General features: G+C 40.9%; 1 protein-coding gene across 3 annotated transcripts in view; it reads left to right on the top strand.

Moving 5' to 3' along the window:
• Positions 1-16445, top strand: part of gosr1 (golgi SNAP receptor complex member 1) — a 108746-nt gene extending 92301 nt beyond the window's left edge. For 2 of the 3 annotated variants that reach the window (XM_068010470.1, XM_068010469.1), the window contains exons 8-9: positions 10848-10930; positions 14199-16445. In XM_068010470.1, coding sequence (XP_067866571.1) covers positions 10848-10930; positions 14199-14323 — 208 coding nt within the window. In that variant the 3' untranslated portion in view covers positions 14324-16445. Of the gene's footprint in view, positions 1-10847; positions 10931-14005; positions 14174-14198 lie in introns of those variants that run through there. The other variant, XM_068010471.1, reaches the window with a different exon arrangement.
• Positions 16446-18238: the final 1793 nt, after the last annotated feature.

Below are 18238 nucleotides of genomic sequence, written 5' to 3'. Positions count from 1 at the left end.
CACATTGAGTTATTTTCTGTACAATGACGACTTTCGTGTGATATGGGCTGCATTGTATCTTATGATGAACTTTATAACCTAATGCTTAACAGAAATTTATATAAGGACGCTCGGGACAGGCTGACTTTTAATTTCTGGCAACCCTGGACGCTTGCTGTCCAGGCTTGCAAACACTTGGGAAAGGATTCCTGGCACCATTCATAGTATGAATCATTGTAGGGGAGGTGGTGGTATCGTGGTAATGCCACTGGGCTAGTAATCCAGAGGCCCAGGCAAATACTCCGGGGACATGGGTTCAAATCCCACCATGGCAATTGGTGAAATTTGAATTCAATTAATAAAGCTGGAATTAAAAGCTAATCTAATGGTGACCATGAAACCATTGTCGATTGTTGTAAAAACCCATCTGGTTCACTAATGTCCACATCCTATGAATGAATTTAAAAATTACAAGGGTCATAGTAGCAATTTTCTGAGAAAATTGCATACTTTAGTTTAAAATTTTTATAGACAAGAGTGCTGTCTAAATGTAACAAAAAGAAACCATTGGTGCTCTTGGAGTGCTTATGATGGAATCAGTTGTATCAGGAAGATGGATTTTATACTTGAATAACCATGTACATGCCTCAGGCACCATCAAACGAGTCGTTGGAAAGTTAAGTGCATATGGACATTCACAGTTGATTAAGAGTGTCATAGGCCCTCAAAATTCATGGTGGGCTATTTTAGAGTTTCCTTTTCTAAATTAATATGTCTAAATTTAAATGGATTTTGTCTATTAAAGATTGGCTAAAATCAGCATCAGACATTCCCATCTGAAGATTACCACTTAAGACAATTGATTGTTTCCTGAAATAATATAAAAATGAACTCATGGGTCAACAGAAGCAAATTGTTTCCAATGGCTGAGGGGCTAGGAACGAGGGGGCATAGATATAAAATTATATGGAAGAGATTTAGAACAGAATTGTGAGGCTGTGGATTCACTTCCAGGATTAGTAATTGTGGTGTAATCTATGTCAACATTCAAGATTGGACTGAGATAGGTAGATAAAGGAAAGTGAATTGAAGGAATGTGGGAATTGGGTGGGTAAATATGATGACTCTTGCTCACATGAAGGGTAAACACCAACATGAACTGGTTGGGCCAAATGGCCTGTTTCTGTGTGTAACTTCCATGTCTTCTATGCAAGTGTTGGCAGGTCAAGAGCAATTCCTGAGCCAAAGTACCTTTTAAGTTTTCAACTCTCACGAAGTTGAAACTGACACTGTCACAGTAATGCACATCATTATCTTGCTGTAATGTTAACCTCATCTTATAACAATAAACATAAAATATTGCATTTTAAACACATGCTCACCAGGTGTTTCTTTTCTCCATTCTTGCTCCAATATTTTAATTTTGACTTTTGATTATTTCTCTCTATTGTAAATCTTTTTTGTTCTTTTTGGAAAAAAAGCTTGAGTACTTAGCTTTTCCAGCCTTCAGAATCAGACTGTTCAGATATGGAAGCCAAAAAATTGTTCTTTTGATTGCCTGAAAACCATCTTCAAAAGCTGGGTATTCAGGTATTTTTGAAGTGTAAAGATTGATTGGCCACATCTATGATTATTATAGATAAAAATGCAATATAATCAATTTCAATATTTCATTGTTTACATATAATTTACATACAATTAAATGTGGCGCAGCATAATTTATAAAGGTGGTTGATGTGTATTATGTGCCCTGTGTCACTATGGGGACAATTTCATGACCCATAGAATCATAGAAAGTTTACAGCACGGAAAGAGGCCACTTGGCCCGTCGTATCTGTGTCAGCCGGAAAACGAGCCACCCAGCCTAATCTCTCCTTCCAGTATTTGGTCTGTAGCCCTGCAGGTTAGGGCACTTGAGGTGCATATCCAGACATCTTTTAAATGAGTTGAGGGTTTCTGCCACAACTACCCTTTCAGGCAGAGTGTTCCAGACCCCGACCACCCTCTGGGTGAAAAATGTTTCCTCATCTCCCCTCTGATCTTTCTACCAATCACTTGAAATCTATGCCCCCAAGTCACTGACCTCTCTGCGAAGGTAAATAGGCCCTTCCCATCCACTCTATTCAGGCCCCTCACAATGTTGTGCCTTTCAATAAAATCTCCCCTCAGCCTCCTCTGTTCCAAGGAGAATAACCCCAGCTTTTCCAATCTTTCCTCATAGCTGCATTTTCCAGTCCTGGCAATATCCTCGTAAATCTCCTCTGTACCCCCTCTAGTGCAATTACATCCTTTCTGTAATGAGGTGACCCGAGCTGCACACACTACTCAAGTTGTGGCCTAACTAATGGTTTATACAGTTCCAGCATAAACCTCCCTGCTCTTATATTCTACACCTTGTTTAATAATAAAAAAAGAATTCCATATGCCTTCTTAACCACCTTATCAATCTGTCCTGCTACCTTCAGGGATCTGTGGACATTCATTCCAAGGTCCCTCACTTCCTCTACACCTCTCAGTATTCTCCCTTTAATTGTGTATTCCATTGCCTTGTTTGACCTTCCCAAATGTGTAACCTCACACTTCTCCAAGTTGAATTCCATTTGCTACTTTTCTGCTCACCTAACCAGCCCACTGATATCTTCCTGCAGGCTACAGCTATCCTCCTCGCTATCAATCACAGGACCAATTTTTGTGTCGTCTTCAAACTTCTTGATCATGCCCCCAACATTTACGTCCAAATCATTAAAATATAGCACGAAAAGCAGGGGACTCAGTATTGAGCCCTGCGGAACGCCACTGGAAACAGCCTTCCAGTCACTAAAGCACCTGTCAACATATACCCTTTGTTTCCTGCACTGAGCCAATTTTGGCTCCAGCTTGCTACATTTCCCTGGATCCTGTGGGCTTTTTTTTTAAACCAGTCTGCCATATGGGACCTTGTCAAAAGCCTTGCTAAAATCCAGATCAGTAGACCAGATCAGCTGCACTACGCTCATCATTCCTTGTTATTTCAAAGAGTTCAGTCAAGTTAGTCAGACAAGATCTTCCCTTAACAAATCCATGCTGACTATCCTTGATTAATCTGTGCCTTTCTAAAGTGAAAGTTTATCCTGTGTCTCAGAATTGATTCCAATAATTTTCCCACTACTGAGGTTAGACTGACTGGCCTGTAATTATTCAGTCTATCCCTCACTCCCCTCTTAAACAAAGGTACAACGTTTGCAGTCCTCCAATCTTGCAGCACCACACCTGTATCCAGTGATTACTGAAAATGATGGTCAGACCTTCTACTATTTCCTCTCTTGCTTTTATTAACAGCCTGAGGTACATTTCATCTCTCCCTGGTGATTTATCCACTTTCAAGGATGTTAATCCCATTAATACTTCCTCTCTCCCTACGTTTAGCACATCCTCCTCAACTACAATATCAGCATGTCCCCCTCTTTTGTGAAGACTGTCGCAAAGTATTCATTAAGAACCGTACCAACATCTTCCACCCCTACACATGGGTTACTTTTTTGGTCTTTCATGGGCCCTACTCTTTCCTCAGTTATCCTCTTACTGTTAATGTATTGATAAAACATCTTTGGGTTCACCTTGATTTTGCTTGCCAATATTCTTTCACTCCCTCTCTTTGCTTTCCTAATTTCCTTTTTGATTCCACCTCTCCACTTCCTATACTCCTTTCGGCTTTCTGTAGTATTGAGTTCTCGCTCTCAGACATAAGCTTTCCTTTTCTTCCTTTTCTTGCCCTATAAGGTCCTTGACATCCAGTGGACTCTAGATTTGGCCACCTTTTTTCTTTGTGGGAACATGTTTACTCTGAACCCCTTGAATCTCCCCTTTTGAATGCCTCCCACTGCTCTGACACTGATTTGCCTTCAAGTAGATGTCCCCAGTCCACTTTTGCTAAATCACTCCTCTGTTTAGTAAAATTGGCCTTAGTCCCAATTGAGAAATCCAACTCCTGTTCTATCTTTGTCCTTTTCCATAATTATGCTAAAACTGACTGAATTATGATCACTACCACGAAAATGCCCTCCTACTGCCACCCCTTCCACCTGCCCAGCTTCATTTCCTAAAGTAGAAGCAAACTACTGCTGATTCTAGAAATCTGAAATAAAAACAGAAAATGCTGGAAATAATCAAGTCTGGCAGCATCTGTGGAGAGAGAAGCAGAGTTAACGTTTCAGGTCAGTGACCTTTCATCAGAACTGGCAAAGGTTAGAAATGTAATAAGTTTTAAGCAAATAAAGCGGTGGGTTGTGGGGGGGGGGGTTGCGGAGAAAAGAGAACAAAAGGGAAGGTGTGTGATAGGATAGAGGGCTGGAGAGATTAACTGATAAGGCCATTCGGCAAAGGCAAAGAGAGTGTACTAATGGTGTTGTGAAAGACAAAGCATTAGTGCAGTGGGAGTGGTAATGACCATAATGAGCAGCCCTAGTCAAAAATAGATTTTATTTTATTCCATCTTTTTTGTCTCTTACCATGTGCCTGCCTACTGGTTTTTTCATGTTTGTGCTTTTGGCTAGGGCTGCTCATTATTCTTTTAACATTCCCTCTGCACTAATGCTTTGTCTTTCACAACACCATTAGCACACTCTCTTTGCACTGAGAAGCAGTGAAATGGGGTGACCTTGGTTGGTTTCATTTGCCTTTGGCTGGTTTGATGGGTTATGGTTAGCACTAAGCCTGCAGTTTTGGTCATAGCTACATGGTTAGCTGAGCACTGTAGAGGTAGGGTGGCGCAGTGGTTAGCACCGCAGCCTCACAGCTCCAGGGACCCAGGTTCGATTCTAGGTACTGCCTGTGTGGAATTTGCACGTTCTCCCTGTGACCACGTGGGTTTTCGCCGGGTGCTCCGGTTTCCTCCCACAGCCAAAGACTTGCAGGTGATAGGTAAATTGGCCATTGTAAATTGCCCCTAGTGTAGGTTTCTTTCTTTTGGGCCTCCTTATTTCGAGAGACAATGGATACGCGCCTGGAGGTGGTCAGTGGTTTGTGAAGCAGCGCCTGGAGTGGCTATAAAGGCCAATTCTGGAGTGACAGGCTCTTCCACAGGTGCTGCAGAGAAATTTGTTTGTTGGGGCTGTTGCACAGTTGGCTCTCCCCTTGCGCCTCTGTCTTTTTTCCTGCCAACTACTAAGTCTCTTCGACTCGCCACAATTTAGCCCTGTCTTTATGGCTGCCCGCCAGCTCTGGCGAATGCTGGCAACTGACTCCCACGACTTGTGATCAATGTCACACGATTTCATGTCGCGTTTGCAGACGTCTTTATAACGGAGACATGGACGGCCGGTGGGTCTGATACCAGTGGCGAGCTCGCTGTACAATGTGTCTTTGGGGATCCTGCCATCTTCCATGCGGCTCACATGGCCAAGCCATCTCAAGCGCCGCTGACTCAGTAGTGTGTATAAGCTGGGGGTGTTGGCCGCTTCAAGGACTTCTGTGTTGGAGATATAGTCCTGCCACCTGATGCCAAGTATTCTCCGAAGGCAGCGAAGATGGAATGAATTGAGACGTCGCTCTTGGCTGGCATACGTTGTCCAGGCCTCGCTGCCGTAGAGCAAGGTACTGAGGACACAGGCCTGATACACTCGGACTTTTGTGTTCCGTGTCAGTGCGCCATTTTCCCACACTCTCTTGGCCAGTCTGGACATAGCAGTGGAAGCCTTACCCATGCGCTTGTTGATTTCTGCATCTAGAGACAGGTTACTGGTGATAGTTGAGCCTAGGTAGGTGAACTCTTGAACCACTTCCAGAGCGTGGTCGCCAATATTGATGGATGGAGCATTTCTGACATCCTGCCCCATGATGTTCGTTTTCTTGAGGCTGATGGTTAGGCCAAATTCATTGCAGGCAGACGCAAACCTGTCGATGAGACTCTGCAGGCATTCTTCAGTGTGAGATGTTAAAGCAGCATCGTCAGCAAAGAGGAGTTCTCTGATGAGGACTTTCCGTACTTTGGACTTCGCTCTTAGACGGGCAAGGTTGAACAACCTGCCCCCTGATCTTGTGTGGAGGAAAATTCCTTCAGAGGATTTGAACGCATGTGAAAGCAGCAGGGAGAAGAAAATCCCAAAAAGTGTGGGTGCGAGAACACAGCCCTGTTTCACACCACTCAGGATAGGAAAGGGCTCTGATGAGGAGCCACCATGTTGAATTGTGCCTTTCATATTGTCATGGAATGAGGTGATGATACTTAGTAGTTTTGGTGGACATCCGATCTTTTCTAGTAGTCTGAAGAGACCACGTCTGCTGACGAGGTCAAAGGCTTTGGTGAGATCAATGAAAGCAATGTAGAGGGGCATCTGTTGTTCACGGCATTTCTCCTGTATCTGACGAAGGGAGAACAGCATGTCAATAGTCGATCTCTCTGCACGAAAGCCACACTGTGCCTCAGGGTAGACGCGCTCGGCGTGTAGGTAGGTGGTAGGGAATATAGGATTACTGTAGGGTTAGTATAAATGGGTGGTTCTTGGTCGGCACAGACTCTGGCCGAAGGGCCTGTTTCAATGCTGTATTTCTAAATAAAAATAAATACTATGGCTGTTCCAGATTTCCTTGTACCCCCTGTGCAGCTGAGCCACCTGTGGTGCCATGGACCTGACTCTGGTTGCACTCCCCAGATGAACCATCACTCTCATCAGTATTCAGAATTGAATATTGGTTGAAGAGTGGGATACATTCCGGGGTGGGGGGAGCAGGGGGAGGAATCTCCTGTACTACCTGCCTGGTCCTTTTTGACTGTTTGGTGGTCACCTATTCCCCCAACCCCCACATACTCTTAAACTACGGGGTAACCATATCTATAAACGTGCTATCCACGTAGCTCTCATCCTCATGGATGCACCGTAGTGTCGCCAGCTGCTGCTCAAGCTCCGAGACCCGGAGCACAAGCTGCTGCAACTGGCGACACTTCCTGGTTATCCAGGCCACCAAAAGCATCCTGGTGTCCCCACATAGCACGGAAGATGCACTCTCGAGGTTGCAGCCACCCTGCCATTCCTTTATTTATCAGTTGGCTCTTTGCTACTGCCAAAAAAGAAACCTTATCAATACTAAAACACCTTACAACTATTAATAAGACCTTACTGGTACTGATAAATCCTACTAGTAATCAACACCGTTCACTAGTTAAAATAAACTTTACTTAAAAAGATATACCAGCTACTCGTTCCTTATTAATACTTCATATTTTGCTTGCTAGCCTCGCTGATTTGCACTGCTGCAACAGTGTCAATTCTGAAGAGATACTGTCTTGTTTCCATTTTGCAATGTGTTACGAGCGAGGTGGGAGGAGTGTGCAATCTTTTCTAGTCCCACTTCTCTGCAGGTCACAACATATATTTTAAAAATGTTTACCTAGTTACCGATTCGGTCAATCGTATACTCTTTACCCCAGAATAAAATACACCAACACAGTTTCTTTAAACAACAAAATTATCAGTTTATTATCAAACAAGACTTATCCAGTAATGAAGCGAAGTGTTAACACAGATTGAAATATGAAAGTTCCCTTTTAAAATTCTGCCCCCCGCCACACACACACATGAAAAAAAAATACAGAAATTCTCTCTGCAGAGGTCTGTTACAAGACAAAATGACAAAAAAATACTTTGGTCAAATACTTGCTAATTCTTGAAGGAAAAAAGAGAAGATATGGAAGGAAGTCAGTTCCTTTTGGTCTGGCGTTCTCAACTCCCCAATGTAGATAGGTCACTGGGATCTTTTCTAAAGCCATTCTTTTCAGGCGGCGTTGAGAATCAATCTGGCAGGTTTTTCCAGCTTCTCGAGAGATGCAGCACCATGGATGTTGGCTCTCCCACACTGGATCTTTGCAGGGTTTCTTCAGAGAGGCAGAGAAAGAGGTGAGCTAGATGGTTTCTTTTTCCTTGGCAGGCAAAATGCCAACTGTCTTCAAAACAGTTCACACCCCAACTGACTTGAAAACAATATCTTACCCCAACCTCCTGGTCTCCATAAACCTTGATATGTGGCTTCTCTGTAAACATCTTCCCCAGGTCACCAAAGTTTCTGTTGTTTATTGAGCTTAAAGCACATGATTTCCAGCACAGGTCGTTTTCAAACAACATCTCAAGTGTCCTATCAGTGAACTTGGTTAAAAAAACATCCATGGAATCTTTTCAATTTTAACACAAGTCCTCAAAAAAATAAAATATTAAAAAATTGAAGCACTTTTGTAACAAATGTTATAAATTAGTACGGCATTGTATGCTCGGGTATAAATAATTTATGAAAATAATTTAACGTGCTCTTTGTTTTTTGCTTACCTCAAAAGCAGGAAATAGTATATATTGATCAAAAATCAGCAATTAATGGACACCTTTTGCCCAGAAATCTATGAGAGGAAGGCTCATTTCGCCCTAACTCGCCACCACCCAAGTGATACTGATAAGCAGATAAACTCTGATAATCAGTCATCAGGAACATATGTGACTGCCCCTTCAATTCTTGCTCTCCCAGTGTGGAGAGGAAGCAATTACCTGAACTCTGTTTTGCATCTTTTCACAATGGAATGACTGACCGTGATAACTGTTCATGGGAGAAGGAAGTACATCCTACAATAACTCCTTCCTGCCACCTTTCAATGTTTAAAATTTTTTTTTAAATCCTCTGAGGAAAGCATAGGTAGAGGAGTAGGCCATTTAGCCCCTCAAGCCTGTTCCGCCATTAAATAAGATCATGGTTGGTCTGCGACTTATGCCACATATCCCTTAATACCTTGGGATAACAAAAATCCATCAGTCTCGGATTTAAAATTTACAGTTGATCTAGCAATTGCCATTTGCCGAGCAGAGTTCCAGACATCTACCACCTTTTGTCTGTAGACGTGTTTCCTAATTTCAGTCCTGAAAGGTCTGGCTCTAATTTTTAGGTTATGCATCCTAGTCCTCAACTCCCCAACCAGCGGAAATAGTTTCTCTCTGTCTACCCTATCTGTTCCCCTTAATATCTTGAAAACTTTGATCTAATCACCCTTTAACCTTCTAAATTCAGGGAATACGACCCTAGTTTATGTATTCTCTCCTCGTAATTTAACCATTGAAGACCGGGCAAGTTCGGGGGTGGAATTTTATCCTGCTGGTAGAGGTCTTGGTGTCAGGAGAAACCGGTGCTGAGATCTCGCATCGCTGCTTCTCTGGGCGGCCTGTCGAATTTAGTGTAAATCAGGCACTTAAGTGGCCAGCAGCGGGCCTTTCATAGGATCTAGGACCCCGTCGCCAGATGCCCTGCCCTTGGAGAGCTGCCGGCCAGTCAGAAGCTGGCAGCTACAGCGCTACCATGGAGACTGTGGTTGCTGCTGGAGGTGACCATTCTAGAGGCCAAGGAATGTCGCTGGAGCCAGATATCAGGTAGGTCAGAGTGGGGAGGGGTCTTGTGGGGTGGGGGTGGGGAGGGGGTCAGCAGAAAAGGCAAGGGTGGAAGGCCCTCAGTGGACCCCCCTTCCTAATGCGCGTCCCTCGTTCAGACACTAAGAGCCTTTGAGCGAGGGAACCCCCCCCCCCCCCCCCCACCTGGAGCCGGGAAGTAACCCGCTTGGTTTTCTGTGACGTCCTTCCTGTGCGGCGACGGGGCCACCTCGCCGCATGACTAATTGCGGCTGTAGCAGGATGAGGCCCTTAATTGGGGGTTAATTACCCAGTTAAGGGCCTCAATTAGTGGGGCAGGAAGGCCATTCACAGGCCTTAAGGCAGTAAGGCCCCGGAGTACAATTTGGCAGAGGTGGGATGGTGGCGGAATCCCTTTTTCTTCCCCCCCCCCCCCCCCCCCAACCACCATCCCAACCAACTTTATGCTCTCCCTGCCTCCATACCCGCCGCAGGGGAGAGCATAAAATTCCCCCACAGATGTCATTCTGGTAATCCTACACGGCACTTCCTCCAAGGCCAATATATCCTTCCTAAGGTGTGGTACACAACTGCTCAGAGTACCCCAGGTATGGTCTAATCGGGGCTTTGTATAGCTGAAACATGACTTCTACCCCCTTGTATTCTAGCCCTCAAGATGTAAAAGACAGCATTTCATTAGCCTTTCATACAATTTAATGATCTGTGTATTTGGGCCACCACTGTTTCTAGCTTTCCACCATTTAGGAAGTACCCTCTTCTATCATTTTTAGGTTCAAAGTAGATGACCTCACATTTGCGTTCATTGAAATCCATTTGCCACAGTTTTGCCCATTCACTTTATCAATATCTTTGTAATTTTATGCTTCCATCTATACTGCTTACAATGCCGCCTATCTTTGTGTCATCTGCAAACTTGAATATGTAGCTTTCTGTTTCATCTAAGTCGTTAATAAATATGGTGAATACGGAAGCTAGTCGAAGAGGTACAAAGGAGGTATAGCAGGCCATAAAGGAACATATGCGGCAAGAAGACTGAGCGAAATCGCAAACCTTTCGACATAAACCAGTAAACACACCACTGTTACAAGTTGTCAAATTGCCTTGTATTCCAGCTCCAGTTGCTGGAAAGTAACTCAGTCCAGGCTAGCTGGTGTGTAGAATTTTCCAGCCTTGTCCTACCTGATTATTGGTCTCATTGGATTTTAACCATGGTTAAATTTAGAATGCAAATGTAGGGGAAAAAAGTGCCAAGTCTGCACATTTGTCATACTAGTGCAGGGACTGAGAGGTAAGTAATGAGAAAGAAAGATGAAGATTAATTGGAAGAAATTGGAAAAGTGAGCAGCTGTGGGAATACCCAGTGCGCTAGTGTCTGTCGCATTTATCAAAGCAACAGACTGCGGCATATATTTTGATTTTCTGTCTGTCCAGCTTGGAATTTGCAGCAGACTAAGCAAGCTATTTTTAGCAATGATATGTGTTTTCTTTCTTTAGTATCGCTATGGCAACAAAAGAAAATGTGACATCACAACGAGGAATGCTGAAGACAATACAAAGCAAAGTGAACTCCTTGGCCAGTATCCTTTTTGAAACATTTTGAGAAAAGCTTCCACATTGTATCTCGGTAAGAATAAATTGGATGGTAGAATTTATTGAAAAAGACTTGTGGACTTAAACCTTGTTGAATAAACCAGACTCACTATGCGTAGTGCCGTCTATTTTCTGTAGTTTCTGTAGTCTTGGGTGGAAAACTTTGTTTTAAAACAAGTGTTTTAAACTTTGTTAAACTCTCTTCCACAGCATAGCTGTGATGCATCAAACTACTCTTTTTTTTTTTGTAAGAACTTGGTCAGTTAGTACAGTAGCTCATTTGGTTGAATTATGTAAATTCAGTGCAAAATATTATAGTTTCAGGGAAAATTGCAGTAGATGTTTCACAAAGTATCAATTTTCACAAGTATGAATCTTTTATGAGAAAAATTGAATGAAAATGATAAATGAGGGTTGTGGCACAATTTTACTACACAGTGTTACAGACTTATGGGTGTAGATGTTAAGTACCATCATTATTCTAACTAATGAGACAAACCTGCATGAATTTTTTTTAGACTTTTCTGTAGTAAATACTTAGGTATTTGTTGACGATGCATAATTCATTGGCCACAGCATATTTCATTCAACTAATATTGTAGCATAGTGGTTATGTAACTGGACTAGTAATCTAGTAGGCCTAGCCTAATGATCTGGAGGCATGAGTTCACATCCCATCATGGCAGTTGGGGAATTTAAATTCAGTTAATTAAATAAGTTTGGAATAAAAAGCTAGTATCAGTTATGGTGACTTAGAGACTACTGGATTGTTGAAGGAACTCATCTGGTTTACGAATGCTGTTTAGGGGAGGAAATCTGCTATCCTTACCTGGTCTGGCCTATAAGTGACTCCAGACCCACAGCAATGTGGTTGACTCTCAACTGCTCTCAAAATAGCCTAGCAAGCCACTCAGTTATATCAAAACTGCTGCCAACAGTTCAGGAAGGCAGCCCATCACCATCTTCTTGGGCAACTAGAGATAAGCAATAAAAGCTGGCCTTGCCAGCGATGCCCACATCCTGAGAATGAACATGAAGGGGAAAAAAATACAGGATCCAGTGTTTTATTACCCTGTTTATTCCCCATCTCTTTAAATGATAATGCCTGTTTTGAATGATTTTAATAATTTTAAGAAAGACATGTCATTGGTTGGGAGGAAAATCCACAGTTTAGTACCTAGTTGGATGAAGGCACGAACATGGGACGAACATTGTGGGGCGCACAAGACTTCAGAATTGGAGGAATGCAGAGTTATTGGAGGGTTAGAGGGCTGGAGAAGGTTACAGAGATTGGGAAGAGGCAAGGCTGTGGAGGGAACTGAACACTAGGATGAGCATTTTAAATTTGAGGCATTGGTGGATTGGGAGCCAATTAGGTCAGCAAACACACAGTGATGGGTGAGCGCAAGTTGGTGAAGGTTAGGATATGGACAGCAGAGTTTTGGATGAGCTCAAATTTATGGAGAGTGGAAGATGGGATGGTTACTATTTTGAAAAAGTTGTACTGAGATCAACAAAGTGTAGATGAGTATTTTTACGATGTCATTCAGAATTGTTAAGTATTTAATCAAATCCACAGCTTAATTCACTTTTTAATGAGCTTGGAATAAAATTGGACTCTTCTATTCCTGTCTAGGTCAATGTCCCCATCAGCATGCTGATATCAACGTTTGTTTTTATAATCCTTTCTGACATCCTTCCCTAGCCATAGGAAATAATTATTTTTATCAGTGGAATACTTCATTCCTTATACCAAGAAGTTATTTGAACAACAAAGCACATGTAGACTTCAGCATAACTTTCTGCTATTAGATCTTATTTCCAGGAGGTATTAGCAGTTAGATAAAGTGGGAGTATTACTATTGGTGCCTCTTTTTTTTAAATAAAGGATTCCCTTATTCAATTATTTTCCTGTTTTGTATCATTGGTTTTAGTGGAACTGATGTGTAGTTCCAGTAGTGATTTCTGAGAAAAGTGGAGCTTCTTTCCATAGAGCAATGCTCCACTTTGTACATTCTGAAATAAAAATTGCATAACCCCTCTGTCAGGGAGGCTCACTCTCACCTTGTGAAGTTCGAGCCCAGTTAGGTGGGCTTTGGCTGAGTTAAGCAAGTCCTTTTACTAGTGCTCATGCCCATATTGTGTCCCATCTCATTGATTTGCTGTTTTCTCTAATATTGAGTGTTATCAGTAAATCATGTTTTATTAGTCTTTGTACAGTCTTTGTACGATTTACAGTATATGATTCTGATACCATTTGTTTCAAGCAGATACAGGAGCTTTAGGAAACAAAAATATAACTCGCTTGAGTCAATATTATAAAAAGGCCTTTACTACTTTATTGGAACGCAATTTGCTAGTGTTAGATGCGCACTTTGAAGTTTGGGAATCCAGATTTAATTTAGTCATCGCAGCATCTTAACTGTGGAAAATGCACAGAATTCAGCTATTATGTTCTTTTTAAGCTCAGACAGACATGAAGAGATTTCTTTGTGGACCAGAGCATTAAGTGAAAGGTGCTTGAACAATTGCCATTGAGCACACAATTTCATCTCTCAGTTTGCCTGTAGAATATAGAGTTTTTCATGAAAAACTGGGGTTGGAGCCATGGCAACATGTCCACCGGCTGAAATCTTCAGCTGCCCTCAATAATCTTTAAATGCTATTGTTTTTAATAGTGACAGGCATATTTTGGAGGGAGCAGTGAAATTAGCTCAAGCTTCAAATAAATTGCAGTATAGGTCTGGATTATTTTTAAAAGTATATCTATGATCACTTCTTAGCTGATCCAGATTGTTCTAATGAAGTGAGTAGTTGAGCCTTGCAAACCAATAAGGTTTGCAGTTCAATCTCTGATCTGATAAATTAGCTAATCTCAGCTGGGGTGCTAATAGGGGATGGTCAGTTGGCCTCAGTAATCTTTTAGAAAGATGAAAACAAGCCAGGACTCTCACTTCTGATCCCTGTTGGATCAACATAGGGTAGCAGGTAAGGACATAATTGGACTTGGTTGTGATTCTCCTGCGTTCAAATAGCTGTCAATACTTAAACAGCAGTCTCAGACATGAAGCAAAGACACACCAGAGAATGCTTGGCATCCATGCAACTATACCCCATCAAGGAGAATCTGTGCCTTTAGAAAAGGAGAGAGCGTGGTGGTCGGACTGAAGACTTTGTAAAACATTATTGTTCAATGCTATAACATTTTAACAAATTGAAAACAAAATTCTTTAGGTTCTTTAACAACAATTCCAGATCGATTTCCTGCCATTAACAACCTGGTTCAAAGGATAAATTTGAGGAAGCGCAGGGACACTTTAATTTTGGGAGGTGTTATTGGCATTTGTACGATCTTATTGCTACTGTATGCCTTTCACTGATGCAACATCTCCAGAAGATGTTTTCACTGCTACAAAGCACTGGGGAGGGAGGGAGCAGCTTGTGGACTCAACCTGCAAATATTGGCTGGATTGTTAGGGTGATGGATTTAGGTTACACTGGAATACTTTAAAAGAGTATTCCTTCAGGCCACAGTTGTGTGATTGGTTTATGATCAAATGTTAAACCTCAATTTTTTTAATGAACTACGCTCTTGGAATATATAATTTTAAAGTACAGTACATTAATGTATCCTCTCTCAGTGGCAGAATGTGGTGTGTTTCCACCTCTCCTTCCTCTACCTCCATTAACCAGATGCTAAGTTACTGTCTCAAAGTCATAAAGTCAGATTTAAAAATAAATTGTTCTTTGAATCTTATATCTTGGATATATTCACTTATGTATTTTCAAGAGCATATATAATGTGTACTTAAATACTTTCTAACAGAATGGTAATGCAGTGCATTTGTATATCAGTGTGCTGTGTCATAGTGATAGGAGATGGGTTTGTTCCTTTTGATTACTTGTCCAGTTTCTGCTGAGAAGCACTCAGATGAATGCAAAAGCAAAATACGTAGATGCTGGAAATCTGAAATAAAAACAGAAAATGCTGGAAATACTCAGCAAGTCTGGCAGCATCTGTGGAGAGAGGGTTAACGTTTCAGGTTGATGACCTTTCATCAGAACCAGTCCCGATGAAAGGTCATCGCTTTTAAACGTTAACTCTGTTTCTCTGTCCACAGATGCTGCTGAGTATTTCCAGTATTTTTTGTTTTACCCAGGTGAGTGGTTCTAAATCCACCTCCAGATGATTTGGTTACAGAGCAACCTTGGCCGAGACGTGGAAGCAGATGCTTACCCATCCTCGTGGAAATCTGAAGACTTGAAAAGAAAAACAAGAAATTTGGTTTTTTTATTTAAAACCAAGTATAGCTAAACATCCATGCAATCAGTAACTTTGAATTGTTCAGCAAATCTCCCAAAGCTTTTCACTAACATATTTCCAAATAGTTGTCATTTTGCCATGCACGCAGATTATGCATGCATGTGTAATCTTGTACTTTGGGATAATTTCTTGAAATATATGCATGAATGTACAGTACTTATTTTATATCAATTTGTATTATGCCATTGGTAAATTCTGGTAATGTATTGGAATAAGCTGGTGAAACCATCTCCCACATAAACTAAGCAATCTCACTTCTCTTATTTTAATAAATATGGGTGCAATATATTGAAACTTTTGGACTTCTCTGCAAAAATACAATTGCCAAAGCCTACTTTTTAAAAAAAAAAAAGAAACCTTAAAACTTTAGAATATCTGTACTTAAAACCAACACCACCGTGAATGAAGATTATTTGTGTGTTTTCAGATATTTTGAAGTAAGGTTGTGATTTGCCCTTTATCTCATTATTTGTTTAAATCACTATGCATTTATTCACAAACCACTAACTGTGGCCTTTTAATGATTTCCAGAGAATATGACAAACTGTAACCTCCTTTTAAGAGGAAGAGTCTGTTTCTATTCCTCAGATTGAGGTAACCGATTCAAATGTTGTGGTTTAGAATTCATGCAGGTACAAAGCTCAACGTTTGGGAAAAATGAATCATTCCAAGAGTGTCCAGGAAGAAATAACACTTTTTTGTACATTACACTGTCTTTTGGATATAGGCTATGACCTATTTACCATAGCATTCTTTATGAATTAACTCGACACTATGGCAAGCAGAAGTTGACTGGTTAATTGGATCATTCGAATTCAGATTGTTCAATTGCACAGCTAGATTTGATTTTACCACACTGTTGAGTTAATCCATTAAAAGGTGCAGTTTTTCCCTAAAATAGAGCTCACACAGCTGCTGTTTATTTTGTTCATCTATTAAAAGCTTTTGATGTCAAAAACCTATTCATTTCTCAGATGTTTCCCCCCTCTATCATTGCCCTTCCTCTTCCTGCCCTCCCTGTTGCTTCTTCAAATGCTTCTGGAAATTTTGTTAATGTAGATTTTAATAATCTTGTAAAATAAATTTCAGTTCTCTGCTAATGTGCATTTTCTGCATTGTACAGAGGAGCTCTGACTGTATGTAATTTGTTAATAAAGTAGAATACTAAGTGACCCTAATTGCTGTTTTGCCTTTTTCTATAAGATCCTGAAATTACTAATGGATTTAAATGGAGTCTTTGTAGCCATGGTAAATGATGTAATAACTCATTCTTTCACAGAATTCAGTGATTTTATACAGCTGCTTTCGCTTTACCACTCCATTTTCCCAGCAGCTGCTTTACCTCAATCTTCAGGTGTTGCTGTTGCAGGAAAAATCATATTCCATGTTGTCTGTATTATGTTATTAATCTTAAACCCAGAACATGTTCCAAGCAGGCCAGTTTGGCTGCTGCCGGTGCCTTTATGATAACTTTACCAAAATCAAGCTGAATAGTCTAATTGGTAATCTTAATTGGTATTAGAAGTAGCTCTCACTGACGCCAAACTGAGTATATTTAGTTTAGCTTTTATCATTCCTCCTCCCAAAAAAAAAATCAAACTTGTTCTACTCCATTTCTATGAACACTGCATACACATTTATCTTATTGCGTACCATATGTGCTTTATAATTGATCCTTGGAGCTGGTAAAAGTTTTCTGCTGTTCTACTTATGCTAAGGAGATTGAGAAAGTCATAGGTAAATGAAAGACCAGATAGAGGAAGGATGATGTTCAAACCCACTGTTCCTCAATCTGGTCTCTTGTTTATCTATGGACTGTCCCAACTTTCTTAATGTCGTGGATTTGAACAGCGTCGCTTACCTGGATTCTCACCTTTCTCCCAGTTGTAAATGGGAGAGTGTTGTCAATCTCAACCCCAATTCCAAATGATGCAGATCCATGATGTAAAAGCAACTGTCTCTCTGGCACCACATTGGCAGTGCCATTCAGACTAAAGCATGGGAAGATTGGATACATTTTATGTTGTATATAATTTTTCTGAGGAATATTTTATACAAATGTTCAGTTGTAAAGAATAAAATATAACATTACCAGAACATAATTAGATTTATTAGACTCTCATTTTAAAGGAATCCAGTTTTCTCATAGGATGTCTTCGATATAGTTTCCCAGAAATTATTCCTGACCCTGTCCAATGTCCCTCTTCCATTTTGATATTGCAGCAGCATGCTACATCAGATGTGGCATCCTGGATACAGGAACACTGAGAGGAAGTGTAGTGACAGGAGAGAAATTGTGATTAATGGTTGTGGTCATTCAAAATCATTCAAAAATTTTAATATAAAATAGCAAATGGAAAGCAGAACCAGAAAAATAAATTAATCTCAAGAAAACAGTAATGAAGGATGGGGAGGTAATAATGGTTGTCTTGTTCAGTGGCATGAGCCAACAGCTTTAAGCCAATATTTCAAGACAAAAGCAGGCTTTACTAGCTTGACTAGTAGTAAACTCCAAATGCTAGGGGAAAATGACCAAGATTGAGATAAGGCAAGTTTAACATTTGTGCATATTTGTTGGGAAAAAACATTCTCATCACTGCTGACAACTATTGTCATATCAATTCTTTCCAGATCATTGATCGTTTAAATAGGTTTTATTTAACAGTTTTCTTTAAAAGGAAAAGAATCAGTGATGGCTGTAGAGGCAACTAGGACAGAAAGTATATGTGAGCCATAGAGTTTTCAAAGAAATCTGTTAACCAACTAAAATTCAAATATTTTTTAAAAACTTGGGTTTTCAAATTTAGAGCAGATATTAGTGCATACCCTAACTGCAGTTATTGAGGTATACAGCTTAGAGAATACTGTACTTCTGCCTCTGATATTAGCTCAAATCCAACTAATGAAGGTGGAAAGCCTCCTCGCTGATGCATGTTAAGGATCCAAAGTGAAATGAGCTTTGGTGGTGCCC

Source organism: Heterodontus francisci, chromosome 30, assembly GCF_036365525.1.
Source record: "Heterodontus francisci isolate sHetFra1 chromosome 30, sHetFra1.hap1, whole genome shotgun sequence".
Taxonomy (NCBI): domain Eukaryota; kingdom Metazoa; phylum Chordata; class Chondrichthyes; order Heterodontiformes; family Heterodontidae; genus Heterodontus; species Heterodontus francisci.
The sequence above is the reverse complement of the archived record's forward strand: the minus strand, read 5'-3'. Positions and strand labels throughout refer to the sequence as shown.